General features: G+C 50.8%; 2 protein-coding genes across 3 annotated transcripts; one reads left to right on the top strand and one right to left on the bottom strand.

The window, feature by feature from the left end:
- LOC309435396 (uncharacterized protein) lies at positions 1-5371 on the bottom strand. Of its 2 annotated transcripts, none has more exons than XM_082043582.1 (5): positions 4808-5371; positions 4055-4181; positions 3439-3546; positions 3185-3259; positions 1-3087 (listed from the first exon to the last, which is right to left on the bottom strand). In XM_082043582.1, the coding sequence occupies exons 1-5, from the start codon at positions 4988-4990 to the stop codon at positions 1841-1843; spliced, it is 1740 nt and encodes a 579-aa protein (XP_081899708.1). In that variant the 5' UTR covers positions 4991-5371; the 3' UTR covers positions 1-1840. The 2 variants fall into 2 exon arrangements, with proteins under 2 accessions (XP_081899708.1, XP_081899709.1); XM_082043583.1 differs by having other exon boundaries at positions 3185-3256.
- A 1884-nt stretch (positions 5372-7255) lies between these two features.
- LOC309435371 (uncharacterized protein) lies at positions 7256-11571 on the top strand (the record flags this gene model as incomplete). Its single annotated transcript, XM_082043540.1, has 6 exons — positions 7256-7289; positions 9031-9362; positions 9571-9732; positions 10384-10510; positions 11165-11272; positions 11445-11571. The coding sequence occupies 5 exons, from the start codon at positions 7256-7258 to the stop codon at positions 11206-11208; spliced, it is 699 nt and encodes a 232-aa protein (XP_081899666.1). The 3' UTR covers positions 11209-11272; positions 11445-11571.
- Positions 11572-20169: the final 8598 nt, after the last annotated feature.

The raw sequence follows: 20169 nt of genomic DNA, 5'->3' as shown, positions 1-20169 counted from the left end.
TTAATTAAGGAACTTTATTAAACACTTCTGTAAATGGAGGTCCATATGTTATGGTATGAAAAGAGCGATAGGACAGGGAGAAGGAGATGGGAAAGGAGGAAACCTAGCAAGCAGTGGGGATAGATTTGCAAGAGACACTCACCACCATGGATCAATCCAATGGCATTTTCTCCCTACTAGGTGGGGCAGTGCGTCTCAGGAAGGCAGCTTGTCCCTCACTCACAAAATGACCACCCCTTACATCCCTGAGAGCTACACACGTAATACCTGTCAGTGGTGGGGGTCTCCAGATCACACATGCTTGTTACTGCGTGGTCATACAGTCTTTAATAAGGCATTTTGGTGATATTTTGTTGTCAAGGTTTAAAGCAAGGCAAAAATAAACCGTGGCAGATGCTCCGTTACCCCCTTATGCTCCCCCCGCCTTTCCTTAGATTGGAAAGACAATAAGGAAGATAAGAAGGAAGAGACACTTAGACTTCAAGTTGGAAGGGTTTTAAAGGCTTTACTAATGCTACTAATAAATAGAGAATATATATGCGAAATACACAAAACCAATCTTGAATGTCCGATATGCAGTTGGCATCAGCCCAGCGGCGGCGGAGCTCGGAGCTGGCGCGGCTCCAGCAGCTGCAGGGCTGGCACCCAGAAGTCATGGGCAGGATTTCACAGCAAACCGAAAACTGGATTTCAGGATGCAGGGACTGAGGCGTACAGATTGCAGGCATGCAGAGAGGGTCCTCTTTATATGCCGGCCATGGTTGAAGAGAGGTGAGACCCTCATGATCCCATCTTATATAGGGGGTATGGGATAGAGTGCTCAGTTGGTCATTTTTAGTCACCTGTTCTGTCCGCCCCTCCTTCCAAATATGTCCCATTATCAGTTAACCTTGGTTATCATAGTAATAAATCTAAACATGAGCTTCTTCAGCATTCCGCAGATCCTGTTATCAGCACCAAGTACAGTGTCCGACAAAAATATGGAGGCACTTAGAAGGCACTTAACTGAGAAGAAAATTCACTGAAAGAGAAACAGGTCTTGTTTTTAACAAAACCAGGAGATTGGGATGTTGTTTCCTAGGCAATGGCATGTACTGCCCGTTCTGCATTTCTGCGCATGTTCTCAGTCTCGGCACGTCGGTCCCGTGTAGTACTGCGTGTGCCTTGGAGGGGAAGGTGATCGCTTGTAGCCAGGCAAGTCCTCTATTGCCTGGAGCTGGGCAGGTTTCCTGTGGCTTGTGGCCAGGAGGTCTCCAGAAAATTATGCGGCTATTCAGGGCAGAGACAGTCAAGCAAACATGCGTTGAGACATTTAAATTAAAAAATGGTGTCCCTGACACCACCACATGTCACACCAGCCCATAGCTCAAAGCTTGTTGCTTCTTTGTCCACGGTGGCAGAGAAGTAGCAAAAATAGCTAAGTGTGGGAAAGAGAATAATTTCATAAAGTCTGTATAACGTGGAATTCAAGCTTAGCCTGATACAACATCTCCATGCAGCAAAGGGCCTATAAATTGCATATTTCAAACAGTGGATTAAACAGGCAAGGAGTAACAATACAATACCACACAAAAGATAAATAAGATTGTGTTTAACCCATGGAGCATCTGGAGACTGAGAGACGGGATCAACTTCCCAACTCTTCCAGGTTTGTACAGGAACATGGGCTAGCTTTTGTATTCCCATAGTGATTTGCTTAACAACTTGACCATTGTCATCAATTTTTAAGCAACAATTAGAATAGTTTACTTTACCACAGATCACCCGTATTGGGCTAACAGGTAATCGGGTATCATGCCATGTTAATACATCGCTGATCGCATCTGCATGGCTCGTTCTGCTAACAGATCAAGACCTCATCCTCTTGCTTGACATCCACCACCACAATCTCAGGGCCCTGGTACACCTGCTGGTGTCTCTTCAGGTCCTTCTTATCCGCAAAGCTCTTCCCACATCCAGTACAGGTGAAGGGTTTTACCCCGGTGTGGGTTTGCTGGTGCCTCAGCAGGTGCTGCCTCCGGACAAAGCTCTTGCCACACTCAATGCAGACAAAGGGCTTCTCCCCAGTGTGGATGCGCTGGTGACTCAGCAGGTGTTGCCTCTGGACAAAGCTCTGGCCACACTCGGTGCAGGTGAAGGGCTTCTCCCCGGTGTGGATGCGCTGGTGGATGACGAGGGTCAACTTGTTTCTGAAGCTCTTGCCACACTCAGTGCAGGCGAAGGGCTTCTCCCCGGTGTGGATGCGCTGGTGTGTCAGGAGGCTCGACCTCTGGGAAAAGCTCTTGCCGCAGTCAGTGCAGGCAAAGGGCTTCTCCCCAGTGTGAGTGCGCTGGTGGATGATGAGGGCCTTCTTCTCCCTGAAGCTCTTGCCGCAGTCAGTGCAGGTGAAGGGCTTCTCCCCAGTGTGGATACGCTGGTGGATGATGAGGCTCTTCTTCTCCCTGAAGCTCTGGCCACAGTCATTGCAGGCAAAGGGCTTCTCTCCGGTGTGGATGCGCTGGTGGAGGATGAGGGTCAACTTGTCTGCAAAGCTCTTGCCACAGTCAGTGCAGGTGAAGGGCTTCTCCCCGGTGTGGATGCGCTGGTGCCTCATCAGGTGCTGCCTCCGGATAAAGCCCTTGCCGCAGTCGCTGCAGGAGAAGGGCTTCTCCCCATTGTGGGTGCACCGATGACTCAGCAGTTTCTGCTTGTAGATGAAGCTCTTGCCACAGTCAGTGCACTGGAAGGGACGCTCATGCATGTGGCTCCACACATGGACATCCAGCGCTGTCTGGTTCTCAAAGCTACTGTCGCACTCAGGCCACCTGGGAGGGCTCCTCTGTAACAGCTGGGGTACTCGGAGCGGGGGAAAGTAGAGGTTCTCCAACCAGGCCCCCTGGCTCCCGCCCGGCTGGCTGCAGGTCGAGCCCCCCTGACGCATCCCACCCAAGTTTGGCATCCTTGGGAGCAGGGCGTTCTCGGTCCCGGCACGCTGGTCCTGGGCAGTACTGTGTGTGCCCCGGCAGGTGAAGGTGATCGCTTGCAGCCAGGCAAGTCCCCTATTGCCTAGGGGACTGTAGAAAGGCAGGTCTTCCAGGAGTGACCTCACTGTTTAGAGACAGGAGCAAACAGACATTGAGACCTTTATCTTAAAATACGGTCCCAGACAACTACTCACCATTCCGTCTGCCACTTAAAAACACACCAGGTCTCCAGATCCCTACTGGCAGCATCTCTGGGACTCCCTCAGTCTCCCTCTGGGTCCCGGGGCTGACGGCTGCTGGGGAGAAGAAACCAGGGTCACTGCCAGGGACAGGATGGGCAGGTGAGACCCCTCCCCGTGGGGAGTGTCATGGGCACCCTGCCAACCTCACACTTTTTCAAGCACATAGATCACCTGGACTAAGGGGATGGTGCTCGATGAACTCCCTGACCCCCCACGAGACTCCCCATGCCCACCTGACACATGGGTCTGGTTACTCTGATGCTCTCCAGGGGGGTCCAACACGCACGGTGCCTCTTCTCGCTCTATCTTGCAGATGATCTCTGGCTTTTCGGTGGCCCAGCCTGTCCGGAGCACAGAGAGAAGCCCCCTCTCCCGCACTGCCGGGACAGCAGCACCGGCCCCCGCACCCACAGCCCCAGCATCCCCCCCACCCCGCTCCTCTCTCCTGTCCCTGCCAGGCTGCGGCTTCAGCCCCCACATCCCTGCACCTACAGCCTCCTCTCGCCTCGCCCCCGTCACCTCGGCCACTCTCCTGCACACAGGACACCTGGGAACAGCTCAAAGCTGCGCCTGGGAGGTTTAGACTGGATGTGAGGAAGCATTTCTGTACCAAGAGGTGGGTCAAACCCCGAAACATGCTTCATCCCATCTTATCCCATCCTAACCCATCCCATTCTCTTTCCCAGGACTGCTCTTCACAGGAGGCTGCCTGACAGGTTCAAACCTGCAATCACAACAGCTCAGGCAGCAATGGAGAGAGCTGGATTTTCCTGTTTAGGGGCTCCAGCTCAGCTAAAGAGGTGAATTCCGGCTCCACCCCAGCCCAACATCACCAGAGCGAGTCCTCACCCAGCGAGGCGACCATCTCATAGTTCTCCAGCATCACCTCCCGGTAGAGCTGCCGCTGACAGCCCGACAGCTTTGCCCACTCCTCAGGGGAGAAGTAGAGCGCCACGTCCTCAAACTTCACTGACATCTGCAGCAAAAAGCAACACTCATCTCAGTACATCATCCCACACGTTTGCTAAACACCTCTGCCAATAAACTGCCACTGGTACCAGGGGCCCTGGCAGCGCTGGGAGATCTCAGAGCATCCCATGCACAGGAGGGGCGAGGGCAGAGGGGAGGTGGTGGCACAGCGGGGTCACCACAGCACCTGGACTTGCTCAGACTTGCTACAAGTCATCTCTGCCACCCTCTATGGCGGGAGACCCCACTCTCAGCTGTGCTGGGAGAGGGACAAAGATTAGAGGTATAGAGGCAGGTTTTCTCTGCTCGTGCTAGATGAGGGACCTATGGCAGAGCAGCTGGGACTGTGCCCTGTCTCCTCATCACACCACAAGCCACATCACTCTCTGGGCCTGGGCACAGCACCGTGACACAAGGCCTGTCCCTGCTCGTGGTGCAGCTCAGCAGGCAGGAATGGGAAACACCCTGTACTGCACCGAGTCTCAAAGCACGTCTCTCCCACAACGCTCCACACCAACCAGACTGTCAGCCTGGATGGTCCCGCGGGTGTTTTGCTGCTGCTGCACCACGGAACCAACCGTGGCAATCCCAGCCCGTGGTGTCCCCAGAGCCGGGGCCGTGCCTGACCCCCACCTTGCCGCAGCAGCCTGGAGCCCGGCGCGTCGCTGCTCTCGGCGCGGAGATGGAGGCCCGTGCAGGTATTGATCCGGGAAGAGGGAGGCGGGATGCTCCGGATTCCACTCGAGGTGCCTGTCCCGTCACCAGCCGCACCAGCACAGCCAGGACAGATGGTCCCTGCAAGCACAACATTTTCATGAAGAAATCAGGGGCACAAGTTCACTCACCTGCCCACAGCTGCCTTCCCTGCACCCCAAGCCTTCACAGCTACGGGAAAAAGACCGACCCAAAAAGCGTCACCTACTGACCCGTCCGGCTCGGGGTAATGGTGAGAAAGAGCCACAAAAAGAGGAGTTTTGGAAGCTCCCGAGTACCCAAATCTTGCTCCAGTGCCCCACAAGGGCAGCAGGAAGATGTGCGGGGTGTCCCTGGGGTCTGAGCACCCGGCCCGGCCCCAGCCCAGCCCTTCCCAGCGCCGGGGCCGCCAGGGCCGGATCCAGGGGGGCCCGGGCGGCTGGGACACGGAGCAGCGTGTCCGCGTTGCACGGGGGCCACGGGGCGAGCCGGGGAAAGGCCGGAGCGCCGTGGGGAGCCGGGCCCTAAGGGGAGTGCGGGGGGGTCCGGCAGGGCTGGGGGGCGGCCGGCGGAGGGGAGAGCACGGGAGAGGCCGTCGGGGCCGGGGTCCCCTCCGGCGGGACCCCGCGGGCCAGCAGCGCCCATCCCCGTGCCGCGGGCCCGCCGCCCGCCGCCCCTACCTGCGCCGGGGCCGCGCCGCCAGCCCCGCACGGACAAAGGCGGCGCCGGGAGCCGCCGGCAGCGTCAGCCCGGGAGGGCCGCCCGCCGCCGGGGCAGCACGGGAGGTGTAGTCCTGCCGCTCCGCCCCGCCCCTTGGGTTCTGTCATCGGTCGCTAAAGAGAAGAGCTTGGCAGCTGCCCTTCCTCCTGCTCTTGCGAGGAAAATATAGACCACGATAAGGTCTCCTCTCAGTCTTCTCCAAGCTGAACAAAACAAGCGACTTTAGCCGCTCCTCATACAGTTTCCTCTCCAAACCCTTCAGCAACTTTGTAGCCTCTTCCAGACACTCTCTAGCAGCTTAATATCTTTTTTATCCCGTGTCCCCAGCCCTGCGCACAGTGAACGCTCCAAGTGAGGCCACACCAGTGCCGAGCAGAGCAGGACAATCACCTCCCCCTAGCAGCTGGCGATGCTGTGCTGGATGCACCAGGACTCGGGTCCCTCTTGGCTGCCATGGATGCTGTTGGCCCATGTTCAACTTGCCGTCGACCAGAATCCCCAGATCCCTCTCTGCGGAGCTGCTTTCCAGCATCTTACTCCCCGGTCTGTACAGCCAGGGTTGCCGTGTCCCAGCTGCAAAGTCCAGCACTTGCTCTTGTTGAACTTCATGCGGTTGGTGATTGCCGAGTTCTCCGATTTGTCCAGATCCACCTGCAGGGCCGCTCTGCCCTTGAGAGTGTCAACAGCTCCTCCCAATTTGGTACTAGCCATCACACCACCTGCATGGCCTTGCCTGTATCTCAACTACAGCGAGAAGGAAATAACTGACCGCACGCTGCTAAAGCAGCAAAACGGGGCAGAGATTTGGTTGTTTTTAATTGGAAGCGTCCTTCTTGGGAACCAATTCTTCAACGGATTAGACAAGAAATGCATGCTATAGAGTAAAAAGAAAGAAAGAGAAGAGAGCGAAGCGAAGCGAAGCGAAGCGAAGCGAAGCGAAGCGAAGAGAAGAGAAGAGAAGAGAAGAGAAGAGAAGAGAAGAGAAGAGAAGAGAAGAGAAGAGAAGAGAAGGAAAAGAAAGGGAAAGGGGAAGGGAAGGAAAAGGAAAAGGAAAAGGAAAAGGAAAAGGAAAGGAAAGGAAAGGAAAGGAAAGGAAAGGAAAGGAAAGGAAAGGAAAGGAAAGGAAAGGAAAGGAAAGGAAAGGAAAGGAAAGGAAAGGAAAGAAAAGAAAAGAAAAGAAAAGAAAAGAAAAGAAAAGAAAAGAAAAGAAAAGAAAAGAAAAGAAAAGAAAAGAAAAGAAAAGAAAAGAAAAGAAAAGAAAAGAAAAGAAAAGAAAAGAAAAGAAAAGAAAAGAAAAGAAAAGAAAAGAAAAGAAAAGAAAAGAAAAGAAAAGAAAAGAAAAGAAAAGAAAAGAAAAGAAAGAAAAGGAGGGGGGAATGGCCTAGAGCAACTTTTGGATTTTGTGTTATGGATATGTATTGTATGGGTGTATTGCTGAGCAAACCCCTAGAAATACAGCTAATCAAAACCTAGAGTGAGTGATAATGCAAGAGTTTGCTCACCTTTAGAATACCAAGAGGTAAATACAGTAAGGCAAAGTCATTTTGGAGATACTGGGCAAATGGCGGAGGAACCACCTGTTGACCTCTCAATATCCTAAATGGCAGGACTATGATGTTCTGTTGGTCTTCCTACCATGTGTCCGTTTCCACTTGTTGACACTGCACCATGGTAGGAAATGCCACCAAATCCAAAACCCCAGGTATGACCTGATTGGGCAGTATCTGGGGTGAAAACACCTGACTGCTATACCTTTAGCATGAAAATGTCCCTGTTTCTTGAATGTTGCTTTTTCCCATATGTTACACTCAAAAGACATCAATTCATTTTAGAAAATTGGACATGGCATTCATTCGCACGTTCTTAACAACTGGTGGAGAACTGTTTTTAGAGAATTAAATTTCCAACTACAACAAACATCCAAAATGACTTTACAAAACCATTTAGCCTTGAATATGTTTCTGTTAAAAGAACATGGTGTATGTGGAATGTTATAAAGGGAGAATGTTGCATGGTGATACACAATACCACAAGCACCACAGAGGGGCGGTACATCCCGTGTTGTCTCGTCTCTGCCCAGTGTTAGTTTTACCTGTAATATATTTGAAGAAGCTCACTCTGTTGTCCTTGACCCCTCTCACAAGGTTTAATTCTAACGAGGCCTTGGCTTTCCTAGTTGCCTCCCTACATCCTCTGACAACAGCCTTATATTCTTCCTGAAATAAATAACTTATGCTATTTCTATGGATAAACAATGTTTAATCCAATTCCTAAATCGTATTCCTTAAACACGTGTTCATCAGAGCATAAGCAAAACAGCGCTGGGTGCGCGGGGGATTCGCTCCGCCCAACACACAGACCTTCTAACAATAAGAAGTGTGCTTAAATACAGTAAGGTGTTACATATTCATAATAACCCCAGGAACACCTATACATATTCATAACCTTTCCCCGCTTCTTATTAAAATGTGTCTCAGATACCCATTTCCATAGTCTCCTCCTTGACCCTCCCCTGTTGCGCCTGCGCAGTGTCACTTGGTGGTTTTGAGGAGGGGTCTTTGGGGGTCCTTGGATGAAGGCTCCTTCAGCTTAATCACAGTGAACTTTGTACCTTTGTCTCATTATGTTGAATTGACTGGAACCCAAGCTGCCAAGTCGATTGAAACCAGACTGGCGCCCCCTTTTGCTGTAACTCTTGGTTATCTTGTCTCCTCAAGGTTACAGCTGGTGCTGCAAAACTTCTGATCTTGGCATTCGATGGGGTTCTGTATTTTTCTTAACACGATTACATAGGGCTCTAAACTAGATATTCATTATGAGGCTTTAAGCGTTAGTTCGTTAGTAGGCCCTTATTATGTGGTTGGTTAACCCTGAAAATGTTAGTTCCCTCTACCAGTATAACTTCATAAACAAGTTTCATAACTTTTTACATAGAACTTAACCACCATTTCCTTTTTCCAGGTTCAGAGCCCGTGACTCATTTGGTTATATCTGTAAACATTAAACATCTCCTCAGCACGAATCACAACTGCATTTCTCACATTTCCAAGTGGCCAGCCCCTCCTTCCATGATCTGTAGACTCTTCCACTTGAATTTTCCCAGCAGTTCCATGTTTAACCAAGCAGGTCTCCTGACTCCGTTCCCTGACTTCCTACCTGTTGGGATGCTCTGATCTCAAGCTTGGAAGAAGCAGTCCTTGAACGCTAACCAACTATCTTGGGTCCCTTGAACTTCAAGTACCCTGTCCCATGGGATTTCCCCCAGCAATTGCTTGAAAAGGCCAAAGTTGGGTCTACTCAAGACCAGGTTTGCTACTCTACTTGGTATTGTGTTCTTGTGCCCCCCCCCGCCCCGAGTCTAAGACTCCGTTTCCCGGCATGCCTTGCGCCACCCACCTCCCCCGCCGGGCGCTCTCCCGGGTCCCCCCGCCCGGTGACCGCAGGGCCCCCTCGTTCCGGCTGCCGACCGCCCCAAACCCCACCGGGACTGCCGGGACCCGGCACCGGCGTGGCGCCCCCTGCAGCTCCGGGCAGCGGCGGCTGCAGCACCAGCGGGGGGAGGCACCCGTGTGGCCAGGGGGGGCGGGCAGGGCCAGGGGCCGCAAGGACACAGCGGTGCTCCCGGTGCCCGCCCCCCCGAGCCGAGCGGGGCGGAGCGGCAGGACTACACCTCCCGTGCTGCCCCGGCGGCGGGCGGCCCTCCCGGGCGGACGCTGCCGGCGGCTCCCGGCGCCGCCTTTGTCCGTGCGGGGCTGGCGGCGCGGCCCCGGCGCAGGTAGGGAAGGTTTGGGTACTGGGAGCTTCCAAAACTCTTTTCGTGGTTATTTCTTTCCTTTGCCCTGAGCCGGCCAGGTCGTTGTTTGATGCTCCTTGGTCGGTCCTTTTCCCAGTAGATGTGGAGGCTCGGGGTGCAGGGAAGGCAGCTGTGGGCAGGTGAGTGAACTTGTGCCCCTGATTTCTTCATGAAAATGTTGTGCTTGCAGGAACCATCTGTCCTGGCTGTGCTGGTGCGGCTGGTGACGGGACAGGCACCTCGAGTGAAATCCGGAGCATCCCGCCTCCCTCTTCCCGGATCAATACCTGCACGGGCCTCCATCTCCCCGCTGAGAGCAGCGACGCGCCGGGCTCCAGGCTGTTGTGGCAAGGTGGGGGTCAGGCACGGCCCCGGCTCTGGGGACAACACGGGATTGCCGTAGTTGTTGCTGTGGTGCAGCAGCAGCAGCAAAAGACCCATGGTCTGGGTCAGTGTGGGGCAATTTGGGACAGAAGTGTATTGAGACCCGGTGCGGTGCAGGGTGCTCCCGTTCCTGCCTGCTGAGCCGCACCACGGGCAGGGGCAGGCAGGAGCGTGCCTGCTGCCAGGCCTCGGGCCAGCCCTTGTGTCACGGTGCTGTGCCCGGTCCTGGTGGGTGATCTGGCTTGTGGCGTTGTTGGGGGACAGGCCACAGTCCCCACTGCTCTGGCGTGGATCCCTGATCTGTCACGAGCAGGGGAAACCTGCCTCTAAGCCTGCCAGCCCTGCCCCTCTGCTGGCACAGCTGGTGGAGTATCCCCATGTCCAGGGCCCTGCTGAGTGAGCCACCTATCCCCTGCTCTGCTGCCTGACTGTTCCAAGACTTCCCCATTTCCCTCACCCTTCCCTTGCACAGGATGCTCCAAGCTCTCCCAGCGCTGCCCTTGGGATGCTGGAGCCCCCAGTGCCAGCGGGGCCCTACCCGGTATTGGCAGGATTTCGGCAGAGGTGTTTAGCAACCATGCAGTGGGGTGTGCTGAGCTGGGTGTGCTTATTGCTGCAGATGTCGGTGACGTTTGAGGACGTGGCGCTCTACTTCTCCCCCGAGGAGTGGGCAAAGCTGTCGGGCTGTCAGCGGCAGCTCTACCGGGAGGTGATGCTGGAGAACTATGAGATGGTCGCCTCTCTGGGTGAGGACTCTCTCTGGTGATGTTGGGCTGGGGTCAAGCTGGAATTCACCTCTTTAACAGAGCTGGAGCCATTGAACTTGCTGCCCAAGCGCTGATGTGGTGGTTTCAATTGCAGGTCTTACCCTGCCAGGCAGCCTCCTGTGGAGAGCGGTCCTGGGAGAGAGAATGGGGTGGGATGGGATGGGATGGGGTGGGATGGAACAGCCTATTTTGGTTGGAAGGGAACTTCAGTATCCATCTAGTCCGACTACCTGACCACTTCAGAGCTGAGCACAAATTGCAGCGTGTTGTTACGGGTGCTGTCCAAGTGTCTCTCAAACAGGGACAGGCTTGGGGCATCAACTGCCTCTCCAGGCAGCCTGTTCCTGGGTTTGGCCACATTTTTGGTACAGAAATGCTTTCTCACATTCAATCTAAACTCCCAGGTGCAGCTTTGAGCTGTTCCCAGGAGTCCTGTGTGCAGGAGAGTGGCCGAGGTGACGGGGGCGAGGCGAGAGGAGGCTGTAGGTGCAGGGATGTGGGGGCTGAAGCCGCAGCCTGGCAGGGACAGGAGAGAGGAGCGGGGTGGGGGGGATGCTGGGGCTGTGGGTGCGGGGGCCGGTGCTGCTGTCCCGGCAGTGCGGGAGAGGGGGCTTCTCTCTGTGCTCTGGACAGGCTGGGCCACCGTCAAGCCAGAGATCATCTGCAAGATGGAGTGAGAAGAGACACCGTGTGTGCCAGATGACCCTGGGGAGCAGCAGAGGCACCAGAGCCCTGTGCCAGGTGGGTATTGGGGAGTCATGGGGCTGGTGGAGTGTTCCAGTTGTACTGTCCTCTTGCTGCAGGTGCCTGGTGCATCTGGAAGAGTGTGGGGCTGGCAGGGTGTCAGTGCTGCTCCTCATGGGGAGGGGTCCCACCGTGCCTGGCAGTGACCCTGGTGTCTCCTCTCCAACAGCCATCAGCCCCAGCACCCAGAGGGAGGCCGAGGGGGTCCGTGAGGGACTGCTGACATGCTCCTCCCCTCCCTCATGGATGCCAAACCCAGGCAGTGTGCAGCAGGGGAGCTCTCCCTGTGACCAGTCCGGTGGGAGCCAAGGGGGCTTGTGGGGGCACCTCCACCTCCCCCCGCTCCCAGACCCCTGCTCATTGGAGAAGAGCCTCCCGACATGTCCCGAGTGCAACCAGATCTTCAAGAACCAGGCAACGCTGGATGTCCACGTGCGGGGCAACATGTGTGAGCATCCCTTCCACTGCACTGAGTGTGGCAAGAGCTTCATCTACAAGCGGAACCTGCTGAAGAGGAGAGACACCGGGGAGAAGCCCTTCACCTGCACCAACTGCAGCAAGAGCTTTTACATGAGGCACAACCTGATACGCCACCAACAAATCCACAGTGGTGAGAAGCCCTTCACCTGCAATGAATGCAGCAAGAGCTTTGTCCTTAGGCAGCACTTGGTGCACCACCAGTGCATCCACAGTGGGGAGAAGCCCTTTACCTGCACTGACTGTAGCAAGAGCTTTATGAAGAAGAAAACCCTCATCATCCACCAGCGCATCCACACCATGGAGCGTCCCTTCATCTGCTCCCACTGCCCTAAGACCTTCAGGGAGAAGAGGATCCTCGTCATACATGAGCGCATACACAGTGGGGAGAAGCCCTACAAGTGCGGCGAGTGTGGCAAGACCTACAGGCAAAAGTACCACCTGAACAGACACCAGCAGGTGCACCAGCGCCTGTGAGTTGTGCTGGAGGCTGTCCAGCAGGAGATGGGGGGTCCTTCCTTAGCTGGGGGGCAGGCAGAGGCCAAGCCCTTCCAGTGCAGTGTCTGCGAGAAGCGGTTTTGGAAGGAGAGGCTCATGCTGGCTCACCAGCGCACCCACGGCACCCCCAGCCTGCAGCCGCCTCCGCAGCCCGGCACCCCCTGAATCTGCTGCTGAGGGGCCTGTGGGGCGCTGGGGCTGCTGTGGGGTGGCTGTGGGGGGATGTTCTGGTTTTGTTTGGGATAGAGTTAATTTTCCTCTTAGTAGTTGGTATACTGCCATGTTTTGTCTTGAAATTGAGAACAGTGTCGCTAATTCATGGATGTTTTAGTTGTTGCTGAGGATTTTTCAGATTCTGGTGCCCTGCCAGCTGGGAGGGGGCACAGTCGGGACAGCTGCCCCAAAGTGGCCAAAGGGCTGTTCCTTACCATATGACGTCATGCTTGGTATAGAAACTAGGGGGACTTGGCCGGGGGCACCGTGGCTCAGGGACGGGCTGGGTATTGGTTAGTGGGTGGTGAGCAGTTGTGTTGCGCATCACTTGTTTTATACATCATAATCATTCTTATTATTCCCTTCATCTTGTATGCTGTGAAAGTGTCTTTATCACACACCACAGGTTTTACACACACCATTGGTTGAGTCCTATTTAAGATTTATGTTTATTATTTAGCTTAAATAAATACATTCTAAATAGAATGCATCTCTTAGCACATAAGGTTGTGTGATTTTTAGTGTACTGTCTGCTTCTTGTTACTTCATAGCTAAATTTGCTGAAATCTTAAACTGTGTGTTGTGAAGTTCCACTCACATTCACTGAACTTCTGTCTGCTTGAGCTACAAACCAACCTGCATGGTAAGCCCTGTTTTGTACCTTAAAGTGCAAAACTGGATCCACTTGAGGCAAATAACATCTTCAAGACCAGCACAAAGCAGGTATGGACTGTCAATGATGTCTGCAGCAAAAGATGATAAGGGTCTGCCTGAAGACAGTGAAAGTATCCAATGAGAAACAAGAAGACCCCAGACTCAAATATTACTATTGGACTGAATCATCACATGAGAGGCAGCTATAATTATATACACTGTGAGGGTGTAATTACCCAGGGACTTGTATGCTGGGCTTGGCAGCTTTGCGAAAGCAGCCAGCTCCCGCCGACCCTGCTGCTGGACCACTCCATTCAATTGTTTATTTCCATGAGCCTTTATGCCTGAGAAGTTGCTTCAAGAGACCTGGGATCCAGACTTCAGAATGACCTGTCACCAGGCCTTGGAGGGGGGGGAAGCAGGTTGAGGTGCTGAATGGTGAAACTTTGAAATCCTTGCCAAGTGTTATAAAGAATCAGGTGAGCACATACAATCCATTGGCCATAAACTCATATACTCCCTTACCTGTTTTCCCTTTACCCTCAATGTCTGTTGGAGATGAGCGGTTGATCAAGTCTGGGAATATGTTTGGATCCAGCAGCACCTGGACTCCTCTCTCAGAAGGAGTTCAGAGGGCAAGGGGTTCCATTCTGAACCTGGTGACTCAATGGAGGGCCTCCTTCTACCCTTTCACATCTTCTGTCCCTCTATAAATTGCTCTAAACCAACTCTCACTCAATTCTCCCCCATGCAGGAAGGACTAGATTGGATCTTGCTATTGAACTCTGTTAACTTGCACTCTTTAAGTGATCTAAACACTGCTCTGTGGCAAGCTTGACCTGAGCCTGACAGTATTCAGTAAGTGTTTGGACAACACTCCCAGACACATTACGTGAATTTTGGGGTTGTCCTATGCAGGGACAGGAGTTGGACTCAATGATCCTTGCAGGTCCCTTCCAACCCAGGACATTCTATGAGTCTTTGACAATGGGGCCAGTACCCTGGAATTAGAGGGTAGAGGAGCAGAGCGGCTGGGATCCCTGTCTAGGGACGGGGCATTGACAAGGTGACTGGGAAAAAGACACAAACCCTCAGGCTCTGGAGGTGACTTCTGTCAGGTGTGTGGGAAATGTATCCCTTCAGGTGAGATGTGACCTGTCACCCAGGCAAGTGGACCACCATGGAGAAGTATCCAGTGTTTGAGGGAATTAGCCGTGCTGGAGGTGATTTATAATGATCCCAACAATGAGGATTTACCAGCAGATGCAGTTGAAGTCCAATGCGCACAGCCCACGTGGCAGAAGTTTCTGCAGAGTGCACCGTTGTCATATGTCAGCCCATTGGCAGTAATGTCCTGGATAGAAGGTGAGGGACAAACTGTGGATGAATTGCCTGGCCAACTCTGGTGAGAAGAAGTGAGTCCCTCTTCATCCCTGTGGGCCTGTGTCTCAGCTGTGGAGAAACTGCCAGACAGGTCAGCTGAGAAATTGTCCTGAGATTCTGGCAATTCAAAGATAAGTTCCCCTCCCCACCTGTACAGACCAGTATCTCAGCTACTAGGGATGAGCATTTGTCATGGAGGCACCCCAAAAATTAATTTAAGCAGGTAATAAGCTCCTAACAGACTTCATTCTAACTGGAACTGTTCAGTGGAGCACCAAATAGAAATGGGGTTTATCCAAAATTATTCAACACTCCAACAACATTATAAAGCACAGATTAGGATACCCGTTAGGAGTTCAGTTACTACACAGCTGATTCAGACTCAAGCGATCCCCAAACTCTGGAATGATGATTCAAAGTGCACATCTTCCCACTCATAAGCAGTGAGGACTCTCAAGGGTACCCAGAAGATATAATCACTCACCAATAAAGCAAAGTGTCTCAGTCCTCGAGGAGATTTCCTTGGATGGTATCCCAGTCTAAGGAGGACAGTCTTCTGTGCAAGAAGAATGGACTCCAACAGCTCTATGACAGTTACAAACTAAAGCTGTTTAATGCAAAGTTTGATCAGGTTATATAATCTTAAACTGCTGATTTTGTAGTTACATTATGTTATATTATTTATAGTTAGATTACGCACCGCTTGCATTTCTCTAGCTGATATATGATTGGTTGCTATCTTAGACACTCATCACCTCCTATGTCTTGCCACAAACTACTTTAATTCCTCATTTTCCTCTTGCTTCATCAACTTTCTTCCCCACTCTGTGTGGTCAAGGACCTTTCAATGGCCCTTCACTTGTGGTCTAGATCACCTCAATCCAGTCTTGCTCACTGCACAGATGTCCATTTGTTTCCAGAAATGACCCCACAGTTCCCCCTTTTGTTTTTTGAACCATCCAGGTACCTGCAAGTGTCTTCTCAACAGAACGTCTGATTAGATTCATTATACAAGGTGCAATCATTAAGATCACAATTATTACAATCAAAATAGTTAATCCGTGCAAAAGGAAATCTTTAGCGATTCCTAACCCTTTAAGCCATTCATCTAATCCACTATTTAATATGGTGAATTTCTTAGTCATTTCTTGTAAATCTCGTATTTGCTTATGTATAGATACAGAGCTACTTTATAAATTCATACAACACATTCCTTCGAATTCTTCACATCCATGTCCTTGCGTAAGCAGTAAAAAAATCTACAGTGGCTCTATTTCACAAAGTTGCTTGCCTAATGCTATCTGTATCAACTAACATCTCTGATAGGACTGTAGAAGTAAGATTTGTTTGCTTAGCTACCCAGCACCCGAGTTTCTTAGTGTCACCTAATGCTTTACCTGCCGCTACATTTGGTGCAAAAAGCGAGGTTAGTACGCTTAATTAATTATCCCAAAATTTAATCTCATCTTTGCAGTTTTCACTGAAATACGATAAGTCTCTTAGTTTTGTTAAGCAAAGTATTATTTAGCAGATCTCGATATTGCAGAGCAAACAGAGATTTTGTCTAAATAACAAGGCCCTCCCCAGGCATTAGAAGATATTCCTGGCGAAGCTTGGTCGCCACAAATAAGAAAAATTCCTGGAGGTAACATTTTTGCTGTGGTACTTGCATTGATATTATAATTTATATAACTGTTACACTGAGTTACAGGACTTCTGTACCAGGGTGATATTGGTTCTACACATTTTTTTCCCATTGTGATTTCTGTTAACCATGGGTGTGCTATTGTCGGGTCTCCATACCTTATTGATATGTAGGCGAGTTCTGTCATCTGACCCCCAAACGCAATACAACTCTGGTTGGATGACACTGATCCTAATAAATCTAGTTCTTGTGGTTCCAAAGAGCATTGATTATCATCCCAGCCCTAAGGGCTCGGGCTTGCTGTTGCAAGTAAGTTACATAAAAATTATATGTGCGAAAATACTCATTGAATTCTCATGCACTTTTGGAATTATCATTCTCAGTGCGAAAGTATCAATTGAACTCTTGTTTAACTGCAGAGTCCCTCATCGTTATCCAGGTTTCATTTTTTACATAACCTTTGAATGCTTGCAAATCATATATCAGTATCCCTATTCGACGTGTTCTAAAGGGATCTTTAGGTGTTGCCATAGATAAACACAAAGATTCTTGTCTTGTCATGTTTGCAAGAGTTACCCAAACGTTCTGTTGCAGGTTAACAGTCCAATGTCCTGCTTGCGCTGGACACACATTCCACGCCAGCCACATTATGAGGATTTTAGTCAAGGCTTTACCCATTTCACCGGAATCCATTGCATTCCTGTTCCTGAAATGATACAAGCATACCTTCATCCCCAAGTTATAAGCTGAAAAGGTCCTTCCCATTGACCGGTATCAATATTCTTGACTTGAACTAATATTTCCTTATTTAAGTCAATTAAATCACTCTCTAGTCCCTGCACGTTTAACAATTGGAGGCACTGTTTCCCCATTGGGTAAAAGCAAAAAATTTAATATGTATACTGCATTTTGTAATTTCTCATGCGGTGTAGCCTTGGGCTCTCCCCCTTTTTGCTTTTGTAATTGATGTTTCAGGGTTTGATTCAGGCGCTCTACGATAGCTTGTCCTGTGGGTGAATGAGGGATACCTGTGATGTGTGAAACTCCCCACGTTTGCAAAAACTCATGCGTGGATTTAGCTATATATCCAGCCCCGTTATCTGTTCTAATTGTTTGAGGAATACCTAGTACTGCAAATGCTGATCGCAAATGTTCTTGAACATGTTTACTTGTCTCACCTGATCGGGCTGTGGCCCAAATGGCTGCTGAGAAGCAATCTACTGATACATGAACATATTTTAACTTCCCGAATTCTGGGACGTGTGTCACATCCATTTGCCATAACTGCAATGAGTATAGTCCTCTAGGGTTTACTGCACCAGGAGAAATTGTGCTAAGACCTTGACAATCTGGGCAAGTTTGAACTATAGATTTTGCACCTGCTAAATTTAGGTGAAATTGCCGCATTAATACTTTGGCAGATTAATGGAAGAATTCATGAGATCTTTTTGCCTGACTCAATTGGTCAGGAATCGGTCCTACCCAAGCTGGGGTTACAAGATGATCTGCTTCAGCACTACCTGCTGCTAATTCCCCAGGTAGCCCAGTATGACTGTGTATGTGTGCAATATAACACAGGTGCTGCCTTTCTTGTAACAAATACCACAATGTCTGAAACTGCAAATACAGATCTTCCTGCTTGCAGTGTTTTAGGATAGCTCTTTCCATTCTCTGGACTACTCCTACAACATATAACGAATCAGAGATTATGTTTAGTGGTTTGTCTTTCCAAAGCTTAAAGGCTTCTGTAATAGCTTGTAGCCCAACTCACTGTGCTGACCCATTAGCTTGTAATATATGCGAACACCACTGAGTTCACCACCTTCTCACCAGACTACTGCAGCTTTTCCAGATTTACTTCCTCCATTAGTGAACACTGTGAGTCCTTTTACTGGTTTTTGACTGTACAAAGGAAGTCTTTCTACTCCTCACAGAATCACAGAATCCCAGAATGTCAGGGGTTGAAGGGACCTGGAAAGCTCATCCAGTGCAATCCCCCCATGGAGCAGGAACACCCAGCTGAGGTTACACAGGAAGGTGTCCAGGCGGGTTGGAATGTCTGCACAGAAGGAGACTCCACAACCTCCCTGGGCAGCCTGGGCCAGGCTCTGCCACCCTCACCGGGAACAAGTTTCTTCTCAAATTTAAGTGGAACCTCCTGTGTTCCAGTTCGCACCCATTACCCCTTGTCCTGTCACTGGTTGTCACCAGAAGAGCCTGGCTCCATCCTCCTGACACTCCCCCTTTCCATATTGATCCCCATGAATGAGTCACCTCTCAGTCTCCTCTTGTCCAGCTCCAGAGCCCCAGCTCCCTCAGCCTTTCCTCACACGGGAGATGCTCCACTCCCTTCAGCATCTTGGTGGCTGCGCTGGACCCTCTCCAGCAGTTCCCTGTCCTGCTGGAACTGAGGGGCCACAACTGGACACAATATTCCAGGTGTGGTCTCCCCAGGGCAGAGCAGAGGGGCAGGAGAACCTCTCTGACCTACTGACCACCCCCTTCTAACCCACCCCAGGTACCATTGGCTTCCTGGCCACAAGGGCCCAGTGCTGGCTCATGGTCACCCTGCTGTCCCCAGGACCCCCAGGCCCCTTTCCCCTACACTGCTCTCTAATAGGTCATTCCCCAACTTACACTGGAACCTGGGGTTGTTCCTGCCCAGATTCAAGACTCTACACTTGCCCTTGTTCTATTTCATTAAATTTTTCCCTGCCCAACTCTCCAGCCTGTCCAGGTCTCTGGATGGCAGCACAGCTTCCAGTGTCACCACTCCTCCCAGCTTCCTCCTACATTGGTTAAAAATGTAAACATCTTATGTGAAGGGTAATGTATTTTTATAATACCTCTGTACCCTTCTAGGGCTGCCTGTAACGGTGTCGAGTGCTGTAAAGCTCATTCAATATAATTCTGTTGTAAAGGCAGTAGTATCGTAGCTGGTTCTATCCCTGCAATGCCGATTATTCTTTCTCTACCTTTCATTATTAGTGTGGCAAAGCTCTCAATTCTGGTACTAATTGTCTTTTTTGTCTGAAAAGGTAAAAAGACCCATTCTAAAATTTTTAAAGGCTCTGTCTCATTTAACCGTTGCATTATAATAGCACACGGATACGGATGATGATTAATAATTGCTAAAATTATGTCTTGATCTACACTTCACCTGTCTCCATAGGCTTCTGAAACTTTTGATGATATGTGGTCTAGTGCATCCTGTGCTTCTGCTGTAAGATGTCTAGGAGAATTTAGATCTCCATCACCTCTTAGCAGTTCAACTAAGGGACTCAGGTCTTCATTAGTGATACCACAAATATTGCATACCCAATTCAGGTCTCCTACTAATTTTTGCACGTCATTCAATGTAGCAATTTCCATTCTTATCTGTAGCTTTTGTGGAGTGATTGTAGTTTTTGTGATTTCCCCATGACTTCCCACTTCTCCTTAAATGGCTTCAGTTTGTAACTCTCATAGCATTGTTGGAGTTCATTCTTCTCCCGCAAATGGTGACCCCTCAGTTCCAGCAGGACAGGGAACTGCTGGAGAGGGTCCAGTGTAGGGCAACAAAGATGATTAAGGGAGTGGAGCATCTCCCTTATGAAGAAAGGCTGAGGGAGCTGGGGCTCTTTCGTTTGGAGAAGAGGAGACTGAGGGGTGACCTTATTAATGTTTATAAATATATAAAGGGTGAGTGCCACGAGGATGGAGCCAGGCTCTTCTCGGTGGCAAACAATGACAGGACAAGGGGTAATGGGATCAAGCTGGAACACAAGAGGTTCCACTTAAATTTGAGAAAAAACTTCTTCTCAGTAAGGGTGACAGAGCACTGGAACAGGCTGCCCAGGGGGGTTGTGGAGTCTCCTTCTCTGGAGACATTCAAAACCCGCCTGGACATGTTCCTGTGCGACCTCACCTGGGTGTTCCTGCTCCAGCAGGGGGATTGGACTAGATGATCTTTTGAGGTCCCTTCCAATCCCAAACATACTGTGATACTGTGATACTGTGACGTGATTCTTTGAAAAGAGAGCAG

The sequence above is a fragment of the Streptopelia decaocto genome (genome assembly GCF_964273445.1).
Source record: "Streptopelia decaocto genome assembly, chromosome: 1".
NCBI lineage: Eukaryota > Metazoa > Chordata > Aves > Columbiformes > Columbidae > Streptopelia > Streptopelia decaocto.
Note: the sequence above shows the minus strand (reverse complement) of the source record. Positions and strands in the feature narration are given on the sequence as shown.

Excerpts from the sequence above, each read along its gene's own strand:
- LOC309435396 (XM_082043582.1), bottom strand. The coding sequence starts at position 4,990 with ATGAAAATGTTGTGCTTGCAGGGACCATCTGTCCTGGCTGTGCTGGTG. Across the intron at positions 4,182-4,807 it reads CTCCAGGCTGCTGCGGCAAG|ATGTCAGTGAAGTTTGAGGA; the intron begins GTGGGGGTCAGG and ends TTTTTGCTGCAG. Across the intron at positions 3,088-3,184 it reads AGTAGGGATCTGGAGACCTG|TGAGGTCACTCCTGGAAGAC; the intron begins GTGTGTTTTTAA and ends GTCTCTAAACAG.